This window comes from Vanellus vanellus, assembly GCF_965231255.1.
Source record: "Vanellus vanellus genome assembly, chromosome: 7".
Classification (NCBI taxonomy): Eukaryota; Metazoa; Chordata; class Aves; order Charadriiformes; family Charadriidae; genus Vanellus; species Vanellus vanellus.
The window spans coordinates 10,288,773-10,299,493 of NC_138912.1; the positions used below are offsets into that span (position 1 = coordinate 10,288,773).

The 10,721-nt window shown below is 36.0% G+C and overlaps 1 protein-coding gene across 1 annotated transcript in view; it reads right to left on the bottom strand.

The window, feature by feature from the left end:
• Positions 1–10,665, bottom strand: part of NHLRC2 (NHL repeat containing 2) — a gene marked incomplete at its 5' end in the record, with an annotated part of 31,579 nt that extends 20,914 nt beyond the window's left edge. Inside the window, 3 exons of the mRNA XM_082486376.1 lie at positions 616–1,071; positions 8,150–8,302; positions 10,503–10,665. Of these exons, the coding sequence (XP_082342502.1) occupies positions 616–1,071; positions 8,150–8,302; positions 10,503–10,665 (772 nt within the window). The remainder of the gene's footprint in view (positions 1–615; positions 1,072–8,149; positions 8,303–10,502) is intronic.
• Between the last annotated feature and the right edge of the window lie 56 nt (positions 10,666–10,721).

Consider the following 10,721-nt stretch of genomic DNA (forward strand, 5'->3'; position numbering starts at 1 on the left):
AGTAATGTAACTTCATTTTCAGATGCCTATGCACTAGTGCAATGCCACTGTTCTTAATAATTCTCTCCTCCAAAAACCAGAAGGGAATCCTATAGAGGAATGCTCTTGCGTTTAAAAAAAAAACAAAAACAACCACCACCAACAACCACCACCAAACAAAAAAAAAAACAACCCAAAAACCTCCCCACACAACACCACCGTCACAATTCAACATTCATTTCTTCTATTGGCAAGGGAGGCATTATTGTCTCTTTTCCTCACTTGTTGCTGGATGTGGATGCATGTCACTTAAATCTAAACTCATTTGCATCTCTTTCAGAAGAATACAAAATGTTGCCTTTGTAATTCATATTAAACATCACAAAAATAAAAACTTAGTCAATGGAACAAAAAAAAAAAAATCAGAATTCTCAAACAGTTGCATTGACAGAGTGTCCCATTGATGGTACTATGCTATATTCCCCCATATCCAGTAAAAGTGATTTTAGTAGAAAAAAAATTCTGGCAATGCTTATAAGCTGCTCAGTTCTCTAAGAAAAGAATCAGCCTAGTAGGCCCAGCGAACATACCCTACTCCTAAACTAAAATTACTATAATAAACTTATATACCCTTACCTCCAATAGTGTGTAGAATTTCTCCATTTTTTCGAGTAACCAAAATCCTGTGATGTCCAGTGTCTGCTATTACCAGCCTTTCTCCTGAATTATCTACGGTCACTTTGCCAGGAAAGAGCAGGGGAGAAGGTGGGAGTGAGTCTCTGTATAGCTTTATCCCAATGTTGTTATCTTTGATTTGTCCTCTCTCCTTGTAGAATTTCAGTGTTATAGAAGTAAATAAAAACAACTTCTCTTTGTGTCCCTCTCCAACAAGTGAAAACAGCATGTTTCCACGAGGCCCAAGAATGACCAGAGTTGGCCAGCAGGACACTTCTAGTTCATGCCACAGTGTTGCATCTGCATCATTTACTACAGGGTGAACAATATTATACCTCAGAATGGCACTTTTAATGTTATCCAGAACTTTTTCATTTGGGAATTTCGCTGAATGGACACCAACAATAATAAGACCATCTGAAAGGAAAAAGAAAGTCACGCATTGAAACATATTTGCATTTGAATAAAAAACAAAAAAAAGGAAAAATTATGCATAGTTATCTCACAATGTGACTGACTGCTTTCCAGAATGAAAGAGGATCTGAACAAACAAAAAGCAATTACATCTCAGTAGGAATAAAGATAGCTATATATACAAAATACTGAAACTGAGAAATAACATTTCAGTAAAATTACTGAACTTTAGGACCATTACTTCCCCAGCTGGTTGACATTTATTTAATATGTCATAAATTGTTCTTAGTTCCTGAACCTCTACATACTAAGGTAGAAAATACTTAGAAAATAATTATGGGTAAGTTGTAACAGTTCAACTGATATTTTAGTTTGTTTCTGTTTCAGATGTTCATGATAACCTCTTTGTCTTTTGATTCCTATACACAACCATGTTATTTTAGAAAATGCATTATTTTCCACGTTTAACTAGGAGTCACAAATGTAACACTGAACTCTGGAAGTCCATAGTTACCTTGGCATATCTAACTCTAGATAAACAGTAAAAAAAATAGTATAAGCTTCTGAAATCAATACAGTATTCTATATTTCAAATAGAAATGGCAGCATGGAAAACTATGACAAAATGATAAATAGCAATTCTTACAAACCAGGCAGACTTGAACCCTTTCCCTTTAAAACAAAAAAACAAACCAAAAAGAAAAAAAAGGAGGTGGAAAAAGATTAAATCATAGATTTTTGCCCCTCCCCTTAAAATGTTTAACTTAATTTATCTATCTGGTTAATAAAGACAATGAAGAGTTTAGGTTTTCCCATAGCAAGGATAACTGCTATGGGAAGGATAACTTGAAACCCTCATATGAAGGTGTTGCATAAGCATAAAGTAATATAATTCTGCTTATATATACTGTATACATAATACCAACCCTAAAATCAATCAAAAATACACAATTATGAGCTTCCTTGAATTGCTTGCTTATTTTCTTGGTTTTATGAAATTCAAACACTGAAATAAGAACCTACGGCTCAAACTTCAGCTGCTTTTCCCTTGTGATGAGGAATATATCTACTTTCACCCCATGTTGACAATTATGTAAGCAGCCCCAAATTTTCCACTCCCCCTTCCTACCCAACAGAAAAAGAATGAAGAGCCTTCCTTCAAGCCACTTTTCAGTATTTCTAGGAGAAAAAAAACAAAAACAAAAAACAAAAAACAGGAAAAAAAAAAGACTACATCCTTTTTCAGGGCTTTAAATTATGTTTTACTAGCATAATCTCTACCAAATGAAGTAAACTGTGCAAGACATCAATCTTGTTTTGTACATAGAGAATGCTATTAGCCACGAGCATAATCTTGTTACAGTCAAAATAACTTGTCAATTCTAACTGAAGTAAGGAAGATAACAACAGTAACCATGCTGTTGTAGAAAGCTGCAATGCAATAAACCAGAACTGTTAATCTAATGGAAATCCTTATACATTAACCTTACCGTGTATCTAAAAATCACTCATGCTTCTGGATAGCACAAGTTATGGAAATCCTTATACATTAACCTTACCGTGTATCTAAAAATCACTCATGCTTCTGGATAGCACAAGCATTTTGTAAACACAAATAAAAACTGGGATCTTTCTAATTCTTTATGCAAGTAAAAGTTTCAATTTCTCATATGATCTTTCGTGTTATTTTGAGGAGTGAAGTTAAATGGGAAAGGAAAGTATCCCTAGAGGTGACACTCAACTTGAGTTAATTTTACCGCAGTATTAGAAATTACTTTGACGACAACAACAAAAAAAAAGAGTACTTTTTTTTCCCCAGTTTGGTCTATAAAAACATTTAGCATTTATAAACCACTTTTATCAGTAGTATTTAAATATCTGTGGCATTTCCTTCCTTCCTTCCTTCCTTCCTTCCTTCCTTCCTTCCTTCCTCCCCCCAGTCACCAATGTCTATATCTATAGGTGGACTCCTTGCAGGACCGCATTTTTTCAGTAATACAAGTAATACCAGAAAGCAAAGAAGACTTGGAGTCTGTACAGGGCAGCATGGATGAAGAACAGCCATTATCCAATCTAAACCAATTCAGATGATGCTTATACTATGTAGATCCTTGAAGAACTTCATAAGGTTCTTAAATCAGACTAATTTGTGCTTATACAAATACTCACTGGAATTGAAAATGTCGTATTTTGCTACTATAGACAAAACAGGTTTGCTTGAACAGCTATTAAATTTAGATAAGCAGGATACAATTTAGTTATAAAGGATAAAGGCAAACGTGCAATGTGAATCTCTAAGTAAGCATGGTCTGTTATTTGGTGCTTACTCTAATATTCTTATGCTACATCCTAAAGAGCCGCCAACGGAAATAGCTCTCCTGAAAGGACACTCATCTAGAAAAGACAATTTTTTAAATAAATGTTTTCTAAGCAATATTTTGAGAAGACACGAGAGTATGAACTGTTTCGGTTACTTATAGTAGCAGACACTTAATTTTTAGAAGGCAATTTTTTTCTCATTCAAATATAACCATCTGTTGCAACAGGAAAAGACTTCAGTTTATCACAAATCTAATCAGAACATAATCTAAATATTTTCAATTGCCTTGCTAACTAATTTATCTCACCCTCTACCTTCTCATAGTTGCTACAATAATACCCTTCCTTCCCCCAATTTTTCCTCTCTTCACTCTTCCAGTTGCAATTGCAATTAGCAAAATCCAGAATTAGCTCTCTGAGAAGGAAAAACACACACAAAATAATTTCTCGCAGCTTGCATAATGCACCTGTCTCCTTAACAAAGACAATAATTTTATTTATTTAGCATTCTAGCATTTTAATTTTTAATCCACAAGAAGTGTACTTTTTTCTGCAATACATCACCTACCTTATACGTTTTCTTTCATTTAGCATCAACTGTTATGTGTCACACAACAATTCATTCTAAACTGGAAATTCACATACCAGATCATTACTGTTATTTTGCATTTACTACCTAATCCATTAAAGGGCTTCACTATTTGCAAAACTTCAAGCAAATATGTAAAAATAAAATGCTTTTGTAAAACAATCCTCCAAAATCCCTGAAGTTACAGTCAATGGAGTTCATATTTGCAAGAATGGTGAAACCAGCCCTCTGATCAGAAAGGGCTTGAACCATGGCCCAAAAAGTAATAGCTGTAAACAACTGCATCCAAAGACGTGGTTTGGAATGGAATGTAGTTTTACTTCTATGCTTTTCTCCTACCTTTATGGTAGAGGTGCAATCTTGCTAGCTGGCCATCTTTGTTCTACCCTCACCTCTGGTTTTGTGGTAGAAATGTAAGAAAGGCAAGTATTTCAGGTCTTAAATAGTTGTACTATTTGTGCTGAGATTAGTTTGTTTCCTGTTAAAAATTAAACTAATTTAATCTCAGGTTGGCTTTTTATTCAGTTGCAGAGAAATGGAAAACTATTTTTCTCTTTTAGCCCTTCCCCTCAACCATAAAACTGTTTTAATGGAGAGCAGCAGCATCTGCAGGAATGGCAATATTTCAATGTGACAACAGGAAACGGTAAAGTGTGGCACAATAAAAGACTTAGTTGAGTATAACAATTTCACAGATAGAGAATAAAAAAAATCACTATAACTGATCCAGTCTTTATCAATCCTATAGGCAGAGCATGGACAGGTGAACTTGTAGTATCATTAACTGCCGAACTCCAAACAACAGGTCAAACATTTTAACTATAATAGCACCAGCAGCAGCGCTTATATTTGTCCTTCAAAAATAGCATTAAAGGTAGAAAGAAAATTCTATACTGAACACCTGAACAGCACAATTAAGTTATAGCACTCTCTCATGAAGAAAACTCTTGTGGAAACTGATAGATGCTATGCTGAGACGGAAGAACATGCACACCATTTAAAACACTTTATTTGAAGGATTACACCAGGGCACAACACTGGACTTATGCCAAGCTATTTTGGAATATTAAAAAGTACTCCCTCTTATAGAAGTCATTTCTGAACTGCTGATAATGTGAACTGAATATGCACTGGGGTTTAAAATAACTTTCTGAATGCCACTTGAGAAACAGAAATAGCACCACTGAAGATAGCAGCGAGAACATATCAGATAAAGATGCTAGGTGACATTTAATCCTATGGAAAGCAGTCTTCATTTTGGAACAGATCTCCTGAAGTTCCAGACAATAGAACTATGTGCATATGTACAATGATATATATATATAAAGGTTTAGGATCACCTTAAAACTACAGCTTCTTGTGTTCAGACGTCTCATGTCTGACGATCATGCTGCAGAATTTTCAACATACCACAACTAAGAGGGCATTTGAACCACATTTAAAAAAAAATAATCAGAGTATGAAAAATGTATGTATGCAGTGTGCAATCAAAAAAAGACACTGCTGTAAACTGTATCAATATTGAGGTTTGTTCTCAGTTACACACAAAAATATAGGCAACATTCCTTCAAATATTCAAACAATAGGTTAAAGATCCAAATGTATTATGACATAGATGCATTGTCAGATTAAGATATTTTCATTCTAATGTTGTCTGCTAGGTCAGCACCCTCTGCCACTTCTATAGCACAATAAATATATACATTAAATGTGTAAATAAATGCTATGTTTACAAATCTAAAGTTTAGGAAAGCTGCAGTTTCACTATATATTTAATCTGATTTGCTGCTGCCAAAAGAAATCACGTTACTCATCTTTTGCACCAAGATCATTTTTTGCAATAATGAGCTGACAGATTTCGGAACCAACCCAACAAAAAGTGAACCTGTCCCCCATACCCTGAAGGGAGAAGGGACTTCCATTAACTAAAGCAGAGAATAGATGAAAATAGAATGAAACTTCAGAATAAGGCTGAATATCAAGACACCTTTATTAATATATCTAGACATTCTTAAAGCATTTTTTATGTCTGACATCCTTTTTAATTTAGTCTTATTCTTCCAACCTTTATCTTTCTCAAGTTTCTCAAGTCAACAACTCTCCTTTCTCCTAGTGTGTAATAAATTATGTTTGCCTTTAGTTAAGATGTACACTGATATAGAACCATCTACTGAAGTATTTTTCTACAGCTTAAAAAACCACAACCCTTACTGCCTTGATATATTTATACATACTTATTTCAATATACAGCCTTACACCACTGTAATGCTAAAATTTACACACTTAGCACAGCAAAGAAACAAAAGCAAAAGGCTCACAATGAAAACATGAAAACAACAGAAAACAACCAAAAGGGAAATCTATAATGGAAAAAAAAAAAAACCAACCCTATTTTTCTTTTTGTTTGAACCATCAAGCACCTTAATCTCTTCCTGAATGCAAGTGCTATCCTCTGTTTCCTAACACATTATATTTAAGTTTAATGTTACACACACCTTCTCTTCTTTCCTGTTACCTCCATTTGCTATTCCATTTTCATCCCAAGTATTTTTTTTTCTCAGTCTAGCTCCAGTAGGAACAGGATAGCTCAAATCCAAAAAGAATTTATTAGGATAGCTCAAATGCAAAAAGAATTTAACACTTATCAGCAAAGTACTTTCCTCAAGTAGTAACTCCTTGTAACTTTAATAAACAAGTTTATTAAAAGTCAAACAAAAAAAGTGTCTCCAGTTCAGCTCAGAGTGCTGCAGCCTCTTCTACACCAGCATAGAGATGTTCAAATACTTTAAAGAGAAAGCTTGTGGGGAGAGGTTGTTAAAATTAATTTTTTGTTATCAACTGATTTAACAGCTTGGTCTTAAAAACAGATTGAGGATATGGCAGCTATATTAACACAGTAGCACTCTAATACAAAATGTTTATCATGTAAAATATTATTCATTATGCACTCAAGATACTCTTCTGAAATCTCAATCTAGGCCTTTTCCCAGCATGCTTGATATCCACCAGCAGTCTATTTATCATTTGCTAATCACCTTCCACTTAAAACTGCCTCCCTTTCGAAAAAATGCCATGACAGTTTTCACTTATTAGATAAAGTTCCTCATACCTAAAACATACCAGAATTCAAATTTCTCCAAAGCAAACAGCTAAGCTTTTCAAGACAGAAAAAATAGTGTATTTGAGTCTTCTGTAAAGTGCTATGTAAAGCTACAATATGTAAGCGAACTACTTAAAGAACTTGGAATTTCAAAGACATTGTAATTTCTTTTTCTAGTGAAAGTAGGTAACACACGAAAATAAATGCTGCCAAAATGAAAATCAATCAGAAATACCAATGCAGAATCAAAGACTTCAACATTAATAGATAATGTTATTTTTATTACGTATTTATATTATATATAATATAATATTTTTAGGGCTGAAAATAAGACTGTTCTTCATCTCACTGTTCAGTCTATTAAAATATCCAAGATAAGCGAGTAGCTGATACATTCTGTGTAAGACCACAACTTATCTCTGACAAGTCATCATCATGACAAGAGACTGCTTTCTAAATAGTAATTACCCTGCATTTTTATTCACTCAGAGAGAGATCTAAATTCACATCTGAGATGAAATCTAAAAAGCTTAATTTCTTCTCCAGAATACAGGACTACTAATAGTATATAAGGTGAGGCCAATACAAAAACAAACTAAACCAAGCTTACATATTTTGTTATTTCAGAGTGGAAAAATACCAAGTAATCGTAACTACCACCTTTACAATTACCACCTTTACATTCTACCACCTTTACAATGTTTTGCTCACAGTTGGCTCCTAAGTCCAGTGTAGAGGGTTATACATGTAGATTAACTTTGAGCCAGTATCTTACGTCCTTGCGTAGCTTTTTGCAAATAGCCATATTTATGAGGATATCAGATTTGGGCTTTAATGACATATCCTGTTTCTTTAATTATACACACACAACAGATACCTTATTTAACCCCATTTAAAAATGTGATGGGAGCGTACACGGTCACCTTTTTTAGGCTACTTAAAAGATTAGAAGACATTTTTAGGCACCCCTGAAATTTTGCCAGCTGTTTAGTAACCAGCAACAAAGTGACTCAGCTACTCTGCCTGCAACACTGCCAGGAAATTCTATTCCAAGCCAGCCAAAGCACTTTTACCTTTATCAGAGTACTGGTGCTCTAGTGCGTGGAGATCAGGCAGCAGGTGCAAGCAATTGATGCAGCAATAAGTAAAGAAATCCAACACCACAACTTTTCCACAAAGGTCTTTGTGAAGAGAAATAGGACCTTCAGTGTTTAACCATTGTAGATCTGGAATACAGAGAACAGAGATACCCAGTTAGGGGAAGGGTAGGGAAAGGCAGACACTTATACTAATTTGCACAACAACGCACAATGTGCCTTTTACTTTTCACTAAAAAAAAAGTTCAACATCACTTTCTATGCAGTTAGAAAAGCAAACCAAAAGTCTTCTATTTATAAAACTCATCCCGGGTTCCACAATTCTTCATAATTAGTAAATGAAAAGAAATATTATTAACAAGATTTAAGGCAATATTGAAAGTATGGTTTATATATTTAAATAGGCACCTTTTAATTGAAGGAACATGTAAGCCTCAAAACAATTCTCATACATTTTAAAACATGATCTACATTATTCAACCCTTGACAATGTCATACGGGTAACAATTATTTATTTAAAACTCACATAAATGCTAGTAAACTAAAAAACTGTTAAAACTCTTCCTGATTTTTCCAACAGTTTTGTAAAGAACTAATTTCAGAGATGACTGAAATATTTTTGTGTTTATAGTTTTGATGTTGATTTTCAAAGTTTGAAATGACAGGTATCAATTAATCCTGTTACATGGGAAGAAATACAACCTGTTCATGACCCAGTGGTATTCCTGGTCACTTATTTTAACCACTTGATACGAGACATGAAAGCATTGTTTTCTCACTGGTAACTGATATTCCTCTGATCCCATAAGAAACTGGTATCAAGCTAAGAAATAAATATCCTAGAATACGGTCTACTGTTACTATCACTCAACATTTCTGAAAATAATAGGGGAAAAAATAAATAGCTGTGATGCAATGCAAAGCTGAACTAAATTTCTGAACGACTATTTTTAAAAGCATATGCTGACTAATGTAAAAAGCCTCAAAACTTCCATCCTGACAGTTTCAGCATATTAAGTTCTTCCAGACCCAGGAGAAGCTATTGCTGCTGAAGTCGGCAGGAAGCTTGTTTTCTGTTTCACTAAGAGGAGGATTAGTCTCCGCCTCCATATATTTATAAACATAAACAGATGCACACACATTCAGATTTGGCAACAATAATAATTTATCAAGTTTCTCCATTATTTCCGCATAAGGGCAATGCTTTACTGTTTATTTTTTTTAAATGAAAGAAAAACATTTATTTTATGGTATTACTCCCCTTGTCACTAGAGCTAAAATACTTTTCATAAAAAATTACTGGAAATTAAAAATGTTGGCTACTTATTTGAGCACTTTTTATAGGAGAAAATAAGCACTGACGGAACACAGAAAGTGAAACAATACTAATGACAAAAGTGAAAATTCAGTTGAGGGGGCCGCATCTAGACAGCAGCACTCCCTTCGCTGCATTGGTTAGAAGTCAGAATTCATTCCCATGATATGCACGTGATAATTTTAACACTGAAGTTTACCTGCCCAAGGTCCCTGTCTTGCAGTCAGATGTAAGCTCCCACAGTCCCAGACAGCCTCAATAAGGTTAAAAGGACCCTGAGTGGGACTTGCAAGATCTTACAAGACTTAACCTTTGATTTCACACTTAGCAGAAGAGATACAGAAATGTGTGAAACATGAAAGGGAAATGGGTACACCACTGAAGGAGGATGACATCTGCAGCACAGTTTATATTATCAGGGATGTGAAAATTGACAAGCACAGGTAAGCTATTGGGAGAGAGAACTGGGAAACATCCCAAGCAGCTGCAGGGAAACCAAAGGGGAGCTCAGGAGAGAGCTGCTGGAGTTGGTAAGGTTCTCACTACGACCAGAGAAGAGAGAGCACAATATACTGTACAGAAGGGAAAGGCTTTATTAAAAAAAAAAAAAAAAAAAAAAAAAAAAAAACCAACCAACCAAACAAACAAACAAAAACAACAAAAAAAGGTAAACTTACGAAGCTAGTAAGAAGCTAGCAAGAGGCTTTAAGGAACAGGTTTTTGCAGCCAGCAGTAGGGGGAGCATTTATATAGAGGCTCTTTTTTCTTGTCCTTTGCTTTCAGGAGTGACACTTCCTGCAACTAGAAGAAGTGCCTTTTAAAAAAAACCGGCCGGCGGGGCCGCCGTTACACGGCCCTCGCAGGCAGCGGCACTTCATGGCAAACACCACACGGTGACCGTCGGAGCTCAACCACCTCCACCGGGAGAGGCCCCGCAGCCGCCCCCCCGACGGGCCCGGGCCGCCCAACCGCCCTCCGCCGCGGGGCCTGACCCGCTCGGGCCCCGCCACCCACCTTCGCCGAGCTCGGGCACCGTTAGGTCCCGTTCCCGGCTGTCCATCTTCTTCAGGTACTGGTAGACCAAGTTCTCCTTCTCCTGGGGAGTGTCGGCGTCGAGCAGGGCGTAGTCCAGCTGGGTCTGGGCGGGCAGGAGCCCCGCCAGGCCCGCCGCCGCCATGACGGGCCGCTGTTTACCGGCCGGGCGTTTCACCGCCGCACATTCGGCACCGCCGG